The following is a 19,426-nucleotide window of genomic DNA, read 5'->3' on the forward strand; positions in this document are numbered from 1 at the left end:
GCTGCGATGAAGGGGTTGTCTTATGAGGAAAGGGTAAGCAGGTTGGGCCTGTGCTTGTTGAAGTTTAGAAGAGTGAAAGGTGAGCTTATTGGAACATATAAGATTCTGAGGGGACTTGACAGGGTAGATGCTGAGAGGATGATTCCCTTTGTGGGGGAATCAAGAATAAGGGGTCTCCCATTTAAGACGGAGATGAGGAGGATTTTTCTTCTCTCAGAGGGTTGTTAATCTTTGGAATTCTCTTCCCCAGAGAGCAGTGGAGGCTGGGTTATTGAATATATTCAAGGCGGAGTTAGATTTTTGATCTACAAGGAAGTCAAGGGTTATGGGGGGGCAGACAGGAAAGTGGAATTAAGGCCACAATCACATCAGTCGTGATCTTACTGAATGGTGGAGCAGGCTCGAGGGGCTGAATGGCCTACTCCTGCTCCTGTTCTTATGTTTTTATGTAGGTCAGCAAGCACAGGGGTGATGGGTGAATGGGACTTGGTGCAAGTTAGGACACGGGGCAGCAGAGTTTTGGATAAGCTCGAGTTTCTAGATGGTGAAAGGTGGAAGGCTGGTCTGGAGAGCGTTGACAAAGCAAAATCAGAAGTTTCGGGCAGACCCGAGTGAGTCTGCAACATGGAGGGCTTTAGATCACAGGGGAAGAGCTGGTGGAAGGTGAGTGTGTTGAATTGCTTGGAGTGGTTCCTCTGAGTCATTACCTGGATGGAGAACGGACATCACTGGACTTCGAGTAACTGATAGAAGAGACACTCTTACTTTTCTCGTCTGAAAAAAAAGAGAATGAATTAGAAGGAATGAGGTTCTACAGAAATACATCACAAACACATTGCTCTGCTTTCCTTACCCACTGTTTATAGCTCAGAGACCTCAATACCTGTTCTACAGGTGATCCGTGTGCAATCTCACTGATTCTACTGGTATCTCAATGTAGGGTGTATGGTATGAGGGGCTATTGTAGCATGATGGTTATGTTACTAGACTAGTAATTAAGAGATCTGTACTAATGATCTAGTAACCTGTGTTCAATTCTTACTCAGGCAGTTGGGGAATTTAAATTCAATTTAAATAAATCTGGATATAAAGGATTGTCCCAGTAATGGCGACCATAAAACTACCAGATTGTTTTTTTAAAACCAGCTGATTCACTAATGCCCTTCAGGGAGGGACAGAAATCTGCCGTCTTTATCTAGTCTGGCCTACATGTGACTCCAGACCCACAGCAATGTGGATGACTATTAACTGCCCTCTGAAGTAGCCTAGCAAACAACACAGTTATGTTCAAGAAGGCAGCTCTCCACCACCTTCTCAAGGGCAATTAGTGATGGGTAATAAATGCTGGCCTAGCCAGCGATGCTCAGATCCTGTGAATAAATTAAAAAATTCTGAGTCACCTCCAGTGCTTCCTCCAAATTTTTTTTTTTGTGCCGCCTTTTCTTTTGAATGTGCAGTACCGTTAAATTTTTTTGCTTGGTTGTACACGTGCAGGAGAGGGGCCAACTTGTGAGCGGCCTGCACAGTAATGTCAGTCACCTCCCACGCACGTGAAACAGACACTCCACGCAGCCTCTGCCGCTGGGCCACAGTTACCAGGCACCCACTGTCACCCTGTATCCCAGCCAAGCGGCCTCTTTCCAACCGAGTCTAGACAGTGGGTGCTGATGGGATATTCGACTGTTGGGACGTGGCACAGTCGAGCCCGAGCCAATCCCCATCCTCGGTTAACGTCCAGCTGGGGCCATTGGCTAGTTCCAGTTTGACAGATTGGGGAGGACAAGAGTTTAAACTACGTAACACTAGGAATAGACTGGGCTGTTAGGTGGTTTGACTTTTCCCAGAGAGTAGTGAGCCTCTGGAATGTTTTGCAGACTATCATAGTAGGTGCTGACTCTGTGCCTTCAAGAGGGAGCTGGACTGGTTCCTGACTGGGGCAGAGATTGTGTTGTATAGAAGGTAAATGCCTCTATAAGTATCACACGGTCCGTGTGATCTCCTGGACTGTGTTCCATCGCCTAAGTGGGGTCAGAGAGGAATTTTAAAGTTTCTTTCCCTTAGTGAGATGACTAAGCTTAGGATCAGACTCTGTGATGATGCCCCTAATGAGGAATAGCTTGTCAACCCTCAACAAACATCTAAAAACAGATTTAGCACATTGCTGTTTGTGGGATCTTGCTGTGTGTAATGGCTGCCATGTTTCCTACATTATAACAGTGACGACACTTCAAAAGTACTTTATTGGCTAGAAAGTGCATTGGGACATCCTGAGATTGTGAAAGGAGCTAATCTTTCTTTAACACTGAAATCAGCTCAGTCAGAGTTAGTGCTTTCAGGAAACATGGTATAAATGGGAGAGGAAAGCTATGGTGACAGAGAGGGGAGATTATTGAAGGTTTACTGACCCATCGTCTGGTGCCACTCACCTGATTGATGCACTGTTTGACTGACAGACTCAGCCTGGTGCCTGCTCATAGCCGATTGGCTGTGGGTTTCTGATCGCGAGGCCACGCTCGTTGACATTTCCGCGGAGAATTTCTCTCCGGATTTGGTAACCGCGGTGATGGGCAGGTGAGCAAGGCCCACCGCTGCAGGCTCGTGTTCCTGCAAACCAGCGGCTGGGATGTGCCGGGATGTTGTCAGTTCCTTCCCTGCTTTGGGTGGAAAGCAAAATTTCATTAGCGCCGTGTCCCAGTGTGAAGTGGGACCACCCACAACTCTGAGCTCCTAATCTCAGGCCCATCCCCATCTGTCCAGACAGAAAGCAAGTAATGCATTTTGGTAAGAAGAATGAGGAGAGACAATATGAATTAAATGGTAGAATTTTAAAGGGGGTGCAGGAACAGAGAGACCTGGGGGTGTGTGTACATGAATCTCTGAAGATGACAGGGCAAGTTGAGAAAGCTGTTAAAACATCATACAGAATCCTTGGCTTTATTAAGAGAGGAATCAAGTATAAAAACAGTGAATTTGTGCTAAATCTTTTATAACACACTGGTTAAAGCAGGAATATTGTCTCTAATTCTGTTTTTTTAAATTCATTCATGGGATGTGGGTGTTGCTGGATAGTCCAGCATTTATTGCCCATCCCTAATTGCCCTTGAACCGAGTGGCTTGCTAGGCCATTTCAAAGAGTATTTTAAGAGTCAACCACATTTCTCTGGGTCTGGAGTCACATGTAGGCCAGACCAGGTAAGGACAGCAGATTTCCTTCCCTAAAGGACATTAGTGAAGCAGATGGGTTTTTACAACAATGGACAATGGTTTCATGGTCATCATTAGACTAGCTTTTCAATTCCAGATTTATTAATTGAATTTAATTTCACCATCTGCCGTGGTGGGATTCGAACCCACGCCCCCGAAGCATTAGCCTGGGCTCTGGATTACTAGTCCAGTGGCATTACTCTACGCCACCACCTCCCCTAGTTTGTGGAGAGACTGGAGGAACTGGGGTTTTCTCCTTAGAACAGATAGGTTAAGGGTACATTTAATTGAGATGTTTACAATTATGAAGATTTTTGTTGGATTAAATAAGGTGAAACTGTTTCCATTGACAGCAGTGTCAGTAACCAGAGGAGAATGATTTTTACACAGTGAGTTGTTGTGATCTGGAACGCGCTGCCTGAAAGGGCGGTGGAAGCAGATTCAATAGTAACTTTCAAAAGGGAATTGGATAAATAGTTAAAAATAAAACATTTGCTGTGTTGTGGGGAAAGAGCAGGGGAGTGGGACTAATTGAATAGCTCTTTCAAAAAGCCAGCACAGGTACAATGGGCCGAATGGCCTGCTTAATGAGCTGTATCATTCTATGAAGACTGGATTCTGCCCCCCACCAAGGTTCCATGTACATCGTGTAGGCCGATTCGCCATTGCGGGTTGTGAGAGGAGCCGACACTCCAGTGTGGATCGTGGGAGGTGCCGACACTCCAGTGCGGATCGTGGGAGGAGCCGACTCTCCAGTGCGGGTCATGGGAGGAGCCGACTCTCCAGTGCGGATTGTGGGAGGAGCCGACTCTCCAGTGCGGATTGTGGGAGGAGCCGACTCTCCAGTGCGGGTCGTGGGAGGAACCGACTCTCCAGTGCGGATTGTGGGAGGAGCCGACTCTCCAGTGCGGATCGTGGGAGGAGCCGACTCTCCAGTGCGGGTCGTGGGAGGAGCCGGCTCTCCAGTGTGGGTCGTGGGAGGAGCCGACTCTCCAGTGCGGGTCATGGGAGGAATCGACTCTCCAGTGTGGATTGTGGGAGGAGCCGACTCTCCAGTGCGGGTCGTGGGAGGAGCCGACTCTCCAGTGTGGGTCTTGGGAGGAGCCGACTCTCCAGTGCGGGTCGTGGGAGGAGCCGACTCTCCAGTGCGGATCGTGGGAGGAGCCGACTCTCCAGTTTGGATCGTGGGAGGAGCCGACTCGACAGTGCGGATTGTGGGTGGAGCCGACTCTCCAGTGCGGATTGTGGGAGGAGCCGACTCTCCAGTGCGGATTGTGGGAGGAGCCGACTCTCCAGTGCGGGTCGTGGGAGGAACCGACTCTCCAGTGCGGATTGTGGGAGGAGCCGACTCTCCAGTGCGGATTGTGGGAGGAGCCGACTCTCCAGTGCGGATTGTGGGAGGAGCCGACTCTCCAGTGCGGGTCGTGGGAGGAACCGACTCTCCAGTGCGGATTGTGGGAGGAGCCGACTCTCCAGTGCGGATCGTGGGAGGAGCCGACTCTCCAGTGCGGGTCGTGGGAGGAGCCGGCTCTCCAGTGTGGGTCGTGGGAGGAGCCGACTCTCCAGTGCGGGTCGTGGGAGGAATCGACTCTCCAGTGTGGATTGTGGGAGGAGCCGACTCTCCAGTGCGGGTCGTGGGAGGAGCCGACTCTCCAGTGTGGGTCTTGGGAGGAGCCGACTCTCCAGTGCGGGTCGTGGGAGGAGCCGACTCTCCAGTGCGGATCGTGGGAGGAGCCGACTCTCCAGTTCGGATCGTGGGAGGAGCCGACTCGACAGTGCGGATTGTGGGTGGAGCCGACTCTCCAGTGCGGATTGTGGGAGGAGCCGACTCTCCAGTGCGGATCGTGGGAGGAGCCGACTCTCCAGTTCGGATAGTGGGAGGAGCCGACTCTCCAATTCGGATCGTGGGAGGAGCCGACTCGACAGTGCGGATTGTGGGAGGAGCCGACTCTCCAGTGCGGATTGTGGGAGGAGCTGATTCTCCAGTGCGGATTGTGGGAGGAGCTGATTCTCCAGTGCGAATTGTGGGAGGAGCTGATTCTCCAGTGCGGATTGTGGGAGGAGCCATCTCGACAGTGCGGATTGTGGGAGGAGCCGACTCTCCAGTGCGGATCGTGGGAGGAGCCGACTCAACAGTGCGGATTGTGGGAGGAGCCGACTCTCCAGTGCGGATTGTGGGAGGAGCCGACTCGCCAGTGCGGATTGTGGGAGGAGCTGATTCTCCAGTGCGAATTGTGGGAGGAGCTGATTCTCCAGTGCGGATTGTGGGAGGAGCCGACTCTCCAGTGCGGATTGTGGGAGGAGCCGACTCTCCAGTGCGGATTGTGGGAGGAGCTGATTCTCCAGTGCGAATTGTGGGAGGAGCTGATTCTCCAGTGCGAATTGTGGGAGGAGCTGATTCTCCAGTGCGGATTGTGGGAGGAGCTGATTCTCCAGTGCGGATTGTGGGAGGAGCTGATTCTCCAGTGCGAATTGTGGGAGGAGCTGATTCTCCAGTGCGGATTGTGGGAGGAGCTGTCCTTTGGATGTGAGCTGGCCTCCACCTGCTTGTTCTACTGGGCCAAGGATCCCCTCCCCCCCCCCCCCACCACCACATCCCTGTTGGAAGAGCAGCAAGGGATTTTCCTGCTGGTCTGGGTCAACATTCCTCCCTTAATCAACACCAACAAACAGAAGATTCACTGGTCATTCATCTCATCGTGGGATCTTCCTTTGTGAATTGGCCGCCATGTTTGCCAAATAGCAACAGTGACGACACTTCAAGGTATAATCACTGGAGCTGAAGTACCTTGGGACATTTCTAGATAAATACAAGTTTTTCTTATTCTTAACTGCAAAATAATAAGATCTGAGAAACATCAATGAGCACTGTTGAGTTTCATTGACTCTCTGCTGCCTGTTGTGGTATAAAATAAAGACTTGCATTTCTATTGCGCCTTTCAGGAAAGCCCAAAGCGCTTTATAGCCAGTGAAGTACTTTTGAACTGTATTCATGTTAGGAAATGCAGCAGCCAATTTGCGCACAGCAAGATCCCACTAACAGCAATGTGACAATAACCAGATACTCTGTTTTCGTGAAATTGGTTGAGGGATAAATATTGTCCCCAGGACACCGGGGAGAATTCCCCCCTGCTCTTCTTCAGCATACTGCCCATGGGATCTTTTATGCCCACCTGAGAGGGCAGACATGGCAGAGCGTCAGTTTAACGTCTCATTCAAAAGACAGCGCCTCTGACAGTGCAGCACCTCCTCGGTACTTCATAGGGAGTATCAGCCTGGATTATGCGCTCAAGTGTCTGGAGTGGGACGAGCCCACAGTCGTGTGACTCTGAGGCGAGAGTGCTACCCACTGAGTCATGACCAACAGCTAGAAGTAAGGTGGAGGTGGAAGGAGAGGGTCATGTTGGAGGCTGAGGCAGAGGGACGAAGACAGAAATAGAAATGGAAGGATCGGACACTGGCTTAGAAAATTGAAATAAATTAAACACGCGGAGATTGATGGAAAGGGGAAGGATTATCTCCAGCCTTGCCTCTTCTGGAGTGGAGTGTGCTGTCTTCTGGTGATGGTCCACCATCTTTCCCATTCTGCTCTGCCATCTGTTCTTCAGGCTAAAGAAACAAGGAAGAGAAAGGAAATGGGTTAAGCTTCAGAAACCCAAGGAGCCCGGGGGAAATCTGTCCCTCCGTAAATGCAGATAATCAAGAAGAAAACAGGACAGTGAACAGGTCATTCAACTGGTCAACACTTCTCGTACCATCTCCCCGGCTGTAAACTCACCCCAATGTATCAAACTGGAAAGAAAGGGGATCAGGGCAGTACCTGCATCGAGATGTAGAAATATTAAATGGTACAGACCAGATCGAAATAACTCAGGTCAATAGAACAGGATGTAAATTTAAATGAATGGAGAGTAAATTTAAAACAAATAAAAGGAAAAACTTTACCAGGACTGGGGTGCTGGGTGGGGGAGGGGCAGGAATGGGGTACTGGGTGGGGGAGGGGCAGGGTGGGGGCGCTGGGCGGGGTGGGGCAGGTAGGGGGTGCTGGGTGGGGGAGGGGCAGGGAGGGGGTGCTGGGTGGGGGAGGGGCAGGGTGGTGGGGGAAGGGCAGGAACGGGGTGCTGGGTGGGGGAGGGGCAGGAATGGGGTGCTGGGTGAGGGAGGGGCAGGGTGGGGGAAGGGCAGGAAGGGGGTGCTGGGTGGGGGTAAGGGCAGGGAGGGGGTGCTGGGTTGGGGGGGGCAGGGTGGGGGAAGGGCAGGAAGGGGGTGCTGGGTGGGGGAGGGGCAGAGTTGTGGGGGAGGGGCAGGAAGGGGGTGCTGGGTGGGGGAGGGCCAGGGTGGTGGGGGAGGGGCAGGAATAGGGTGCTGGGTGGGGAAGGGGCAGGAAGTGGGTGCTGGGTGGGGGAGGGGCAGGAATGGGGTGTTGGGTGGGGAAGGAAGGGGGTGCTGGGTGGGGGAGGGGCAGGAATGGGGTGCTGGGTGGGGGAGGGGCAGGATGGTGGGGGAGTGGCAGAAATGGGGTGCTGGTTGGGGGAGGGGTAGGAAGTGGGTGCTGGGTGGGGGAGGGGCAGGGTGGTGGGGGAGGGGCAGGAATGGGGTGCTGGGTGGGGGAGGGGCAGGAAGTGGGTGCTGGGTGGGGGAGGGGCAGGAAGTGGGTGCTGGGTGGGGGAGGGGCAGGAATGGGGTGCTGGGTGGGGAGGGTAGGAAGTGGGTGTTGGGTGGGGGAGGGGCAGGAAGTGGGTGCTGGATGGGGGAGGGGCAGGAAGTGGGTGTTGGGTGGGGCAGGGTGGGAATAATTACGCAGGGTTCCTGTTTCGGACCATCAGTGAGTGACTCATGCAGGAAAGCACATGTGCAGCTAATGAATGGGGAGAGGATCGGGATGTGGCATGGATGTAAATCCAAAGAGTGGCTGTTTGGGTGAGTTGCAGGAGTGCCAGTGAACTCTCATCAGCTCCAGGTGTCAGCCATGACTCAGTGGGTAGTGCTCTCTCACCTCTGAGCTACTCCAGAGGCTAGAGCCCATAACCCAGGCTGAGGGAGTGCTGCATTGTCAGAGGTGCTGTACTCCAGTGTGATACTGAGGGAGTGCTGCATTGTCAGAGGTGCTGTACTCCAGTGTGATACTGAGGGAGTGCTGCATTGTCAGAGGTGCTGTACTCCAGTGTGATACTGAGGGAGTGCTGCATTGTCAGAGGTGCTGCCTTTTGGATGAGAGGTTAAACCGTCTCTCAGGTGAACATAAAAGGTCCCACAGCCACTAACTGGAAGAAGAGCAGGGGTGTTCTCCCCAGTGACCTGGACAATATTTATCCTTGAACCAACATCATTAAAAAATAAATTATCTGGTCATTATCACACTGCTGTTTGTGGGATCTTGCTGTGCACAAATCATTTGCTGCGTTTCCTACATTATAACAGTGACTACACTTCAAAAAAACCTCTCTGTTTGTAAAGCATTTTGAGATGTCCTAAGGCTGAGGAAGGTGATGTAAGTCCACTCATTATATCCCTGACCCCGCAGTCCAGTAAAATCCGGTTTCAGCAGCCTGGAGGAGCGCAAACTGGAGGTAGGTTCCGACATGATGTTTCACCAACAGGTAGGAGCAAGACGAGGCCATTCAGCCCCTCAAACCTGTTCTGGCGTTCCAGTTGATCATATCTAACCTGTACCTCAGCGCCAGTTACCTGCCTTTGAGTCTATATCCTTCGGTTTCCTCACTCAACTAAGATGGGGTAATCTCAGATCGCAGTTTCCAGGTTATGTGAGCTGGTGAATGGTAACTTTGAGGTTACCGAGACCGATGCTCAATCCAGAGTCAAGAACCTCACCCAAACTCCCTGTGAATGTCTACGCTGTAACACTTTCACTGCGGTGCTGAAAGCTCTCAGTTTTGGCTTGTACCGGGTCCTGTTTATAATATTGAGTATCTAGTGTGATGAGAGAGGGAGAAAGATGAGCTGGTTTTAAGTGTTGATCCATGACAGATGGAGCATAAACAATGATCTTTAAATAGAAAGGACACCAGGAGGCCCCGGGTGCTGAGCTGAGAGGCTGTGTCGATTATGGAATGGAGGTGAGAGTGTGAGCCTGCGGAATCTCTCAGTGAGTCCTGCTCTCCCTCTCACACAGAGAGACTGGGGTCCATCTTCCTTACCATAGCCTGGGTGGTAATCTGGAGAGGGGTAATCGGGGGTCATTAACACACGCCCTTTACAGAAGCGGCCTGATTCACATTCCAATACAATTAATGGGAGATATAACCAGCTGGGTCTATACAGGGTGTGTGTTCCCTTCCCCCTCCCTTAGATTACTGACAAGCTTGAGGGGGAGCCAGAGTGGGGGAGCTGGGCTGAAGGGGGAGTCAGGGTGGGGAGAGTCAGGGTCGGAGGGGGGAAATCAGTGTCTAGGGGAGTCTGGGGGGGTGGGGGTGCAGCCAGGGTCAGGGAAGTGAGCGGGGAGTTGAGGGGGGGGGGGTGGGGAAGCGGGGTGCTGGGGTGAGCAGGGAGCCAGGGTCTGAGGGAATCAGGGTGGGGGTGGGGGGAGTCAGGTTCAGGGGGGAAGTCAGGGTGGGGGTGGGGGGAGTCAGGTTCAGGGGGGGTCAGGGTGGGGGGAGTGTCAGGATCAGGGACGGAGTCAGGGATGGGGTGGGGGGGGGGAGTCAGGGTCGGGGGAGAGTCAGGGTCGGGGAGGAGTCAGGGTGGGGGGGGTCAAGGTCAGAGGGGGAGTCAAGTTCATAGAGTCATAGAGTTATACAGCACAGAAACAGGCCCTTCGGCTCATCGTGTCTGTGCCGGCCATACAGCACCTAACTATTCTAATCCCATTTTCCAGCACTTGGCCCATAGCCTTCTATGCTATGGCGTTTCAAATGCTCATCTAAATACTTCTTAAATGTTGTGAGGGTTCCTGCCTCTACCACCCCTTCAGGCAGAGTGTTCCAGATTCCAACCACCCTCTGGGTGAAACAATGTTTCCTCAAATCTCCTCTAAACCTCCTGCCCCTTACCCTAAATCTATGCCCCCTGGTTACTGACCCATTCGCGAAGGGAAAAAGTTTCCTCCTATCTAACCTATCAATGCCCCTCATAATTTTGTATACCTCAATCATGTCGCCCCTCAGCCTTCTCTGCTATAAGGAAAACAACCTTTGCCTTTTCAGTCTCTCTTCACAGCTGAAATGCTCCAGCCCAGGCAACATCCTGGTTAATCTCCTCTGCACCCTCTCCAGTGCAATCACATCCTTCCTATAGTGTGGTGCCCAGAACTGTACACAGTACTCCAGCTGTGGCCTAACCCACAATATATACAGCTCCATCATAACCTCCCTGCTCTTATATTCTATGCCTCGCCTAATAAAGGCAAGTATCCCATATGCCTCCCTAACCAACTTATCTACCTGTGCTGCTGCCTTCAGTGATCTATGGACAAGTACACCAAGGTCCCTCTGACCTTCTGTACTTCCTAGGGTCCTACCATCCATTGTATATTCTCATGCCTTGTTAGTCCTCCCAAAATGCATCACCTCACACTTCTCAGAATTAAATTCCATTTGCCACGGCTCCGCCCATCTTACCAGCCCATCTACATCATCCTGTAATTTAAGGCTTTCCTCCTCACTATTTACAACATCACCAATTTTCGTGTCATCTGCGAACTTACTGATCATACCTCCTATATTCACATATAAATCATTAATGTACACTACAAACAGCAAGGGTCCCAGCACCGATCCCTGTGGTACACCACTGGTCACAGGCTTCCAATCGCAAAAACAGCCCTCGACCATCACCCTCTGCCTCCTGCCACAAAGCTAATTTTGGATCCAATTTGTCAAATTGCCCTGGAGAGACAGACAGATTACAGGCAAGTCCAATTGTACATCACGGCAGTATTAGTTGTGGATAACAATTAAGAGTGGGCATCAAATTTGTTTTCCTCCCTACCCTAGAGGCTCTAAGGGCAATTGTGACACCCAATTTGGGTCCTAGCTGAAATAAGCTAAGGAACAATCTGGAACTTGCCAGGTCTATGAGATTCAATAGCACACGCACCTGTGTAAGCACCCAGCATGCCAATCAGTAGCTGAGGGCCAATTTACATTAATCTGAGGTTCTAGGCCCGACACGTCTGATCAGAGAACAGATGGTTAAAACCGTAAAACCTGAATTGAGAATGGCAGCATTTTAGCCCTGTGGATGCATTCTTTCGAACACTTCTCTACTAATTTTCACTTGTCTAGATAGTGCAGTACTATGGACCTGACACCATAGACAGTAGATGGTGCAGTACTATGGACCTTACACCATAGACAGTAGATAGTGCAGTACTATGGACCTTACACCATAGACAGTAGATAGTGCAGTACTATGGACCTTACACCAGAGACAGTCGATGGTGCAGTACTATGGACGTTACACCATAGACAGTAGATGGTGCAGTACTTTGGACGTTACACCAAAGACAGTAGATAGTGCAGTACTATGGACCTTACACCACAGACAGTAGATAGTGCAGTACTATGGACCTTACACCATAGACAGTAGATGGTGCAGTACTATGGACCTTACACCATAGACAGTAGATGGTGCAGTACTATGGACCTTACACCATAGACAGTAGATGGTGCAGTACTATTGACCTTACACCATAGACAGTAGATGGTGCAGTACTATGGACCTTACACCATAGACAGTAGATGGTGCAGTACTATGGACCTTACACCATAGACAGTAGATGGTGCAGTACTATGGACCTTACACCATAGACAGTAGATAGTGCAGTACTATGGACCTTACACCATAGACAGTAGATGGTGCAGTACTATGGACCTTACACCATAGACAGTAGATGGTGCAGTACTATGGACCTTACACCATAGAGAGTAGATAGTGCAGTACTATGGACCTTACACCATAGACAGTAGATGGTGCAGTACTATGGACCTTACACCATAGACAGTAGATGGTGCAGTACTATGGACCTTACACCATAGACAGTAGCTGGTGCAGTACTATGGACCTTACACCATAGAGAGTAGATAGTGCAGTACTATGGACCTTACACCATAGACAGTAGATGGTGCAGTACTATGGACCTTACACCATAGACAGTAGATAGTGCAGTACTATGGACCTTACACCATAGACAGTAGATGGTGCAGTACTATGGACCTTACACCATAGACAGTAGATGGTGCAGTACTATGGACCTTACACCATAGAGAGTAGATAGTGCAGTACTATGGACCTTACACCATAGACAGTAGATAGTGCAGTACTATGGACCTTACACCATAGACAGTAGATGGTGCAGTACTATGGACCTTACACCATAGACAGTAGATGGTGCAGTACTATGGACCTTACACCATAGAGAGTAGATAGTGCAGTACTATGGACCTTACACCATAGACAGTAGATAGTGCAGTACTATGGACATTACACCATAGACAGTATATGGTGCAGTACTATGGACCTTACACCATAGACAGTAAATGGTGCAGTACTATGGACCTTACACCATAGACAGTAGATAGTGCAGTACTATGGACATGACACCATAGACAGTAAATGGTGCAGTACTATGGACCTTACACCATAGACAGTAAATGGTGCAGTACTATGGACCTTACACCATAGACAGTAGATAGTGCAGTACTATGGACATTACACCATCGACAGTAGATGGTGCAGTACTATGGACCTTACACCATAGACAGTAGATGGTGCAGTACTATGGACATTACACCATAGACAGTAGATGGTGCAGTACTATGGACCTTACACCATCGACAGTAGATGGTGCAGTACTATGGACCTTACACCATAGACAGTAGATGGTGCAGTACTATGGAACTTACACCATAGACAGTAGATGGTGCAGTACTATGGACCTTACACCACAGAGAGTAGATAGTGCAGTACTATGGACCTTACACCATAGACAGTAGATAGTGCAGTACTATGGACCTTACACCATCGACAGTAGATGGTGCAGTACTATGGACATTACACCATAGACAGTAGATGGTGCAGTACTATGGACATTACACCATAGACAGTAGATGGTGCAGTACTATGGACCTTACACCATAGACAGTAGATAGTGCAGTACTATGGACCTTAAACCTTAGACAGTAGATAGTGCAGTACTATGGACCTTACACCATAGACAGTAGATAGTGCAGTACTATGGACCTTACACCATAGAGAGTAGATAGTGCAGTACTATGGACCCTACACCATCGACAGTAGATGGTGCAGTACTATGGACCTTACACCATAGACAGTAGATGGTGCAGTACTGTGGACCTTACAACACAGACAGTAAATGGTGCAGTACTATGGACCTTACACCATAGACAGTAAATAGTGCAGTACTATGGACCTTACACCATAGACAGTAGATAGTGCAGTACTGTGGACCTTACACCATAGACAGTAAATGGTGCAGTACTATGGACCTTACACCATAGACAGTAAATAGTGCAGTACTATGGACCTTACACCATAGACAGTAGATAGTGCAGTACTATGGACATGACACCATAGACAGTAAATGGTGCAGTACTATGGACCTTACACCATAGACAGTAAATAGTGCAGTACTATGGAACTTACACCATAGACAGTAGATAGTGCAGTACTATGGACCTGACACCATAGACAGTAGATGGTGCAGTACTATGGACCTTACACCATAGACAGTAGATAGTGCAGTACTATGGACCTTACACCACAGACAGTAAATGGTGCAGTACTATGGACCTTACACCATCGACAGTAGATGGTGCAGTACTATGGACCTTACACCATAGACAGTAGATGGTGCAGTACTATGGACCTTACACCATCGACAGTAGATGGTGCAGTACTATGGACCTTACACCATAGACAGTAGATGGTGCAGTACTATGGACCTGACACCATCGACAGTAGATGGTGCAGTACTATGGACCTTACACCATAGACAGTAAATGGTGCAGTACTATGGACCTTACACCATCGACAGTAGATGGTGCAGTACTATGGACCTTACACCATAGACAGTAGATGGTGCAGTACTATGGACCTTACACCATCGACAGTAGATAGTGCAGTACTATGGACCTTACACCATCGACAGTAGATGGTGCAGTACTATGGCACTTACACCATAGACAGTAAATAGTGCAGTACTATGGACTTTACACCACAGACAGTAAATGGTGCAGTACTATGGACCTTACACCATCGACAGTAGATGGTGCAGTACTATGGACCTTACACCATCGACAGTAGATGGTGCAGTACTATGGACCTTACACCATAGACAGTAGATAGTGCAGTACTATGGACCTTACACCATCGACAGTAGATGGTGCAGTACTATGGACCTTACACCATCGACAGTAGATAGTGCAGTACTATGGACCTTACACCATCGACAGTAGATGGTGCAGTACTATGGACCTTACACCATAGACAGTAGATAGTGCAGTACTATGGACCTTACACCATCGACAGTAGATGGTGCAGTACTATGGACCTTACACCATCGACAGTAGATAGTGCAGTACTATGGACCTTACACCACAGACAGCAGATGGTGCAGTACTATGGACCTTACACCATAGACAGTAGATAGTGCAGTACTATGGACCTTACACCATCGACAGTAGATGGTGCAGTACTATGGACCTTACACCATAGACAGTAGATAGTGCAGTACTATGGACCTTACACCATCGACAGTAGCTGGTGCAGTACTATGGACATTACACCATAGACAGTAAATGGTGCAGTACTATGGACCTTACACCATAGACAGTAGATAGTGCAGTACTATGGACCTTACACCATAGACAGTAGATAGTGCAGTACTATGGACCTTACACCATAGACAGTAGATGGTACAGTACTATGGACCTTACACCATAGACAGTAGATGGTACAGTACTATGGACCTTACACCATAGACAGTAGATGGTGCAGTACTATGGACCTTACACCATAGACTGTGGATAGTGCAGTACTATGGACATTACACCATAGACAGTAGATAGTGCAGTACTATGGACCTTACACCATAGACAGTAAATGGTGCAGTACTATGGACCTTACACCATAGACAGTAGATGGTGCAGTACTATGGACCTTACACCATAGACAGTAGATGGTACAGTACTATGGACCTTACACCATAGACAGTAGATGGTGCAGTACTATGGACCTTACACCATAGACTGTAGATAGTGCAGTACTATGGACATTACACCATAGACAGTAAATGGTGCAGTACTATGGACCTTACACCATAGACAGTAGATGGTGCAGTACTATGGACCTTACACCACAGACAGTAGATAGTGCAGTACTATGGACCTTACACCACAGACAGTAGATAGTGCAGTACTATGGACCTTACACCATAGACAGTAGATGGTGCAGTACTTTGGACGTTACACCATAGACAGTAGATAGTGCAGTACTATGGACCTTACACCATAGACAGTAGATGGTGCAGTACTATGGACCTTACACCATCGACAGTAGATGGTGCAGTACTATGGACCTTACACCATAGACAGTAAATGGTGCAGTACTATGGACCTTACACCATCGACAGTAGATGGTGCAGTACTATGGACCTTACACCATAGACAGTAGATAGTGCAGTACTATGGACCTTACACCATAGACAGTAGATAGTGCAGTACTATGGACCTTACACCATCGACAGTAGATGGTGCAGTACTATGGACCTTACACCATCGACAGTAGATAGTGCAGTACTATGGACCTTACACCACAGACAGTAGATGGTGCAGTACTATGGACCTTACACCATAGACAGTAGATAGTGCAGTACTATGGACCTTACACCATCGACAGTAGATGGTGCAGTACTATGGACCTTACACCATAGACAGTAGATAGTGCAGTACTATGGACCTTACACCATCGACAGTAGCTGGTGCAGTACTATGGACATTACACCATAGACAGTAAATGGTGCAGTACTATGGACCTTACACCATAGACAGTAGATAGTGCAGTACTATGGACCTTACACCATAGACAGTAGATAGTGCAGTACTATGGACCTTACACCATAGACAGTAGATGGTACAGTACTATGGACCTTACACCATAGACAGTAGATGGTACAGTACTATGGACCTTACACCATAGACAGTAGATGGTGCAGTACTATGGACCTTACACCATAGACTGTAGATAGTGCAGTACTATGGACATTACACCATAGACAGTAGATAGTGCAGTACTATGGACCTTACACCATAGACAGTAAATGGTGCAGTACTATGGACCTTACACCATAGACAGTAGATGGTGCAGTACTATGGACCTTACACCATAGACAGTAGATGGTACAGTACTATGGACCTTACACCATAGACAGTAGATGGTGCAGTACTATGGACCTTACACCATAGACTGTAGATAGTGCAGTACTATGGACATTACACCATAGACAGTAAATGGTGCAGTACTATGGACCTTACACCATAGACAGTAGATGGTGCAGTACTATGGACCTTACACCACAGACAGTAGATAGTGCAGTACTATGGACCTTACACCACAGACAGTAGATAGTGCAGTACTATGGACCTTACACCATAGACAGTAGATGGTGCAGTACTTTGGACGTTACACCATAGACAGTAGATAGTGCAGTACTATGGACCTTACACCATAGACAGTAGATGGTGCAGTACTATGGACCTTACACCATCGACAGTAGATGGTGCAGTACTATGGACCTTACACCATAGACAGTAAATGGTGCAGTACTATGGACCTTACACCATCGACAGTAGATGGTGCAGTACTATGGACCTTACACCATAGACAGTAGATGGTGCAGTACTATGGACCTTACACCATAGACAGTAGATAGTGCAGTACTATGGACCTTACACCATAGACAGTAGATGGTGCAGTACTATGGACCTTACACCATAGACAGTAAATAGTGCAGTACTATGGACCTTACACCACAGACAGTAAATGGTGCAGTACTATGGACCTTACACCATCGACAGTAGATGGTGCAGTACTATGGACCTTACACCATAGACAGTAGATGGTGCAGTACTATGGACCTTACACCATAGACAGTAGATAGTGCAGTACTATGGACCTTACACCATCGACAGTAGATGGTGCAGTACTATGGACCTTACACCATCGACAGTAGATGGTGCAGTACTATGGACCTTACACCATAGACAGTAGATAGTGCAGTACTATGGACCTTACACCACAGACAGTAGATAGTGCAGTACTATGGACCTTACACCATCGACAGTAGATGGTGCAGTACTATGGACCTTACACCATCGACAGTAGATAGTGCAGTACTATGGACCTTACACCATCGACAGTAGATGGTGCAGTACTATGGACCTTACACCATCGACAGTAGATAGTGCAGTACTATGGACCTTACACCATCGACAGTAGATGGTGCAGTACTATGGACCTTACACCATAGACAGTAGATAGTGCAGTCCTATGGACCTTACACCATCGACAGTAGATGGTGCAGTACTATGGACCTTACACCATAGACAGTAGATAGTGCAGTACTATGGACCTTACACCATCGACAGTAGATGGTGCAGTACTATGGACCTTACACCATCGACAGTAGATAGTGCAGTACTATGGACCTTACACCATCGACAGTAGATGGTGCAGTACTATGGACCTTACACCATAGACAGTAGATAGTGCAGTACTATGGACCTTACACCATCGACAGTAGATGGTGCAGTACTATGGACCTTACACCATAGACAGTAGATAGTGCAGGACTATGGACCTTACACCATCGACAGTAGCTGGTGCAGTACTATGGACATTACACCATAGACAGTAAATGGTGCAGTACTATGGACCTTACACCATAGACAGTAGATAGTGCAGTACTATGGACCTTACACCATAGACAGTAGATAGTGCAGTACTATGGACCTTACACCATAGACAGTAGATGGTACAGTACTATGGACCTTACACCATAGACAGTAGATGGTACAGTACTATGGACCTTACACCATAGACAGTAGATGGTGCAGTACTATGGACCTTACACCATAGACTGTAGATAGTGCAGTACTATGGACATTACACCATAGACAGTAGATAGTGCAGTACTATGGACCTTACACCATAGACAGTAAATGGTGCAGTACTATGGACCTTACACCATAGACAGTAGATGGTGCAGTACTATGGACCTTACACCATAGACAGTAGATGGTACAGTACTATGGACCTTACACCATAGACAGTAGATGGTGCAGTACTATGGACCTTACACCATAGACTGTAAATGGTGCAGTACTATGGACCTTACACCATCGACAGTAGATGGTGCAGTACTATGGACCTTACACCATAGACAGTAGATGGTGCAGTACTATGGACCTTACACCATAGACAGTAGATAGTGCAGTACTATGGACCTTACACCATCGACAGTAGATGGTGCAGTACTATGGACCTTACACCATCGACAGTAGATGGTGCAGTACTATGGACCTTACACCATAGACAGTAGATAGTGCAGTACTATGGACCTTACACCACAGACAGTAGATAGTGCAGTACTATGGACCTTACACCATCGACAGTAGATGGTGCAGTACTATGGACCTTACACCATCGACAGTAGATAGTGCAGTACTATGGACCTTACACCATCGACAGTAGATGGTGCAGTACTATGGACCTTACACCATCGACAGTAGATAGTGCAGTACTATGGACCTTACACCATCGACAGTAGATGGTGCAGTACTATGGACCTTACACCATAGACAGTAGATAGTGCAGTCCTATGGACCTTACACCATCGACAGTAGATGGTGCAGTACTATGGACCTTACACCATAGACAGTAGATAGTGCAGTACTATGGACCTTACACCATCGACAGTAGATGGTGCAGTACTATGGACCTTACACCATCGACAGTAGATAGTGCAGTACTATGGACCTTACACCATCGACAGTAGATGGTGCAGTACTATGGACCTTACACCATAGACAGTAGATAGTGCAGTACTATGGACCTTACACCATCGACAGTAGATGGTGCAGTACTATGGACCTTACACCATAGACAGTAGATAGTGCAGTACTATGGACCTTACACCATCGACAGTAGCTGGTGCAGTACTATGGACATTACACCATAGACAGTA

The 19,426-nt window shown here is 48.5% G+C and overlaps 1 protein-coding gene across 1 annotated transcript in view; it reads right to left on the reverse strand.

Moving 5' to 3' along the window:
• The window catches only part of smtnl (smoothelin, like), a 76,164-nt gene that overhangs the window by 18,402 nt on the left and 38,336 nt on the right, over nucleotides 1-19,426 (reverse strand). Inside the window, exons 2-4 of the mRNA XM_068010003.1 lie at nucleotides 6,735-6,813; nucleotides 2,427-2,651; nucleotides 708-774 (exon numbers count right to left, since the gene is read on the reverse strand). Coding sequence (XP_067866104.1) covers nucleotides 708-774; nucleotides 2,427-2,651; nucleotides 6,735-6,813 — 371 coding nt within the window. The remainder of the gene's footprint in view (nucleotides 1-707; nucleotides 775-2,426; nucleotides 2,652-6,734; nucleotides 6,814-19,426) is intronic.

Source organism: Heterodontus francisci, chromosome 30 (assembly GCF_036365525.1).
Source record: "Heterodontus francisci isolate sHetFra1 chromosome 30, sHetFra1.hap1, whole genome shotgun sequence".
NCBI lineage: Eukaryota > Metazoa > Chordata > Chondrichthyes > Heterodontiformes > Heterodontidae > Heterodontus > Heterodontus francisci.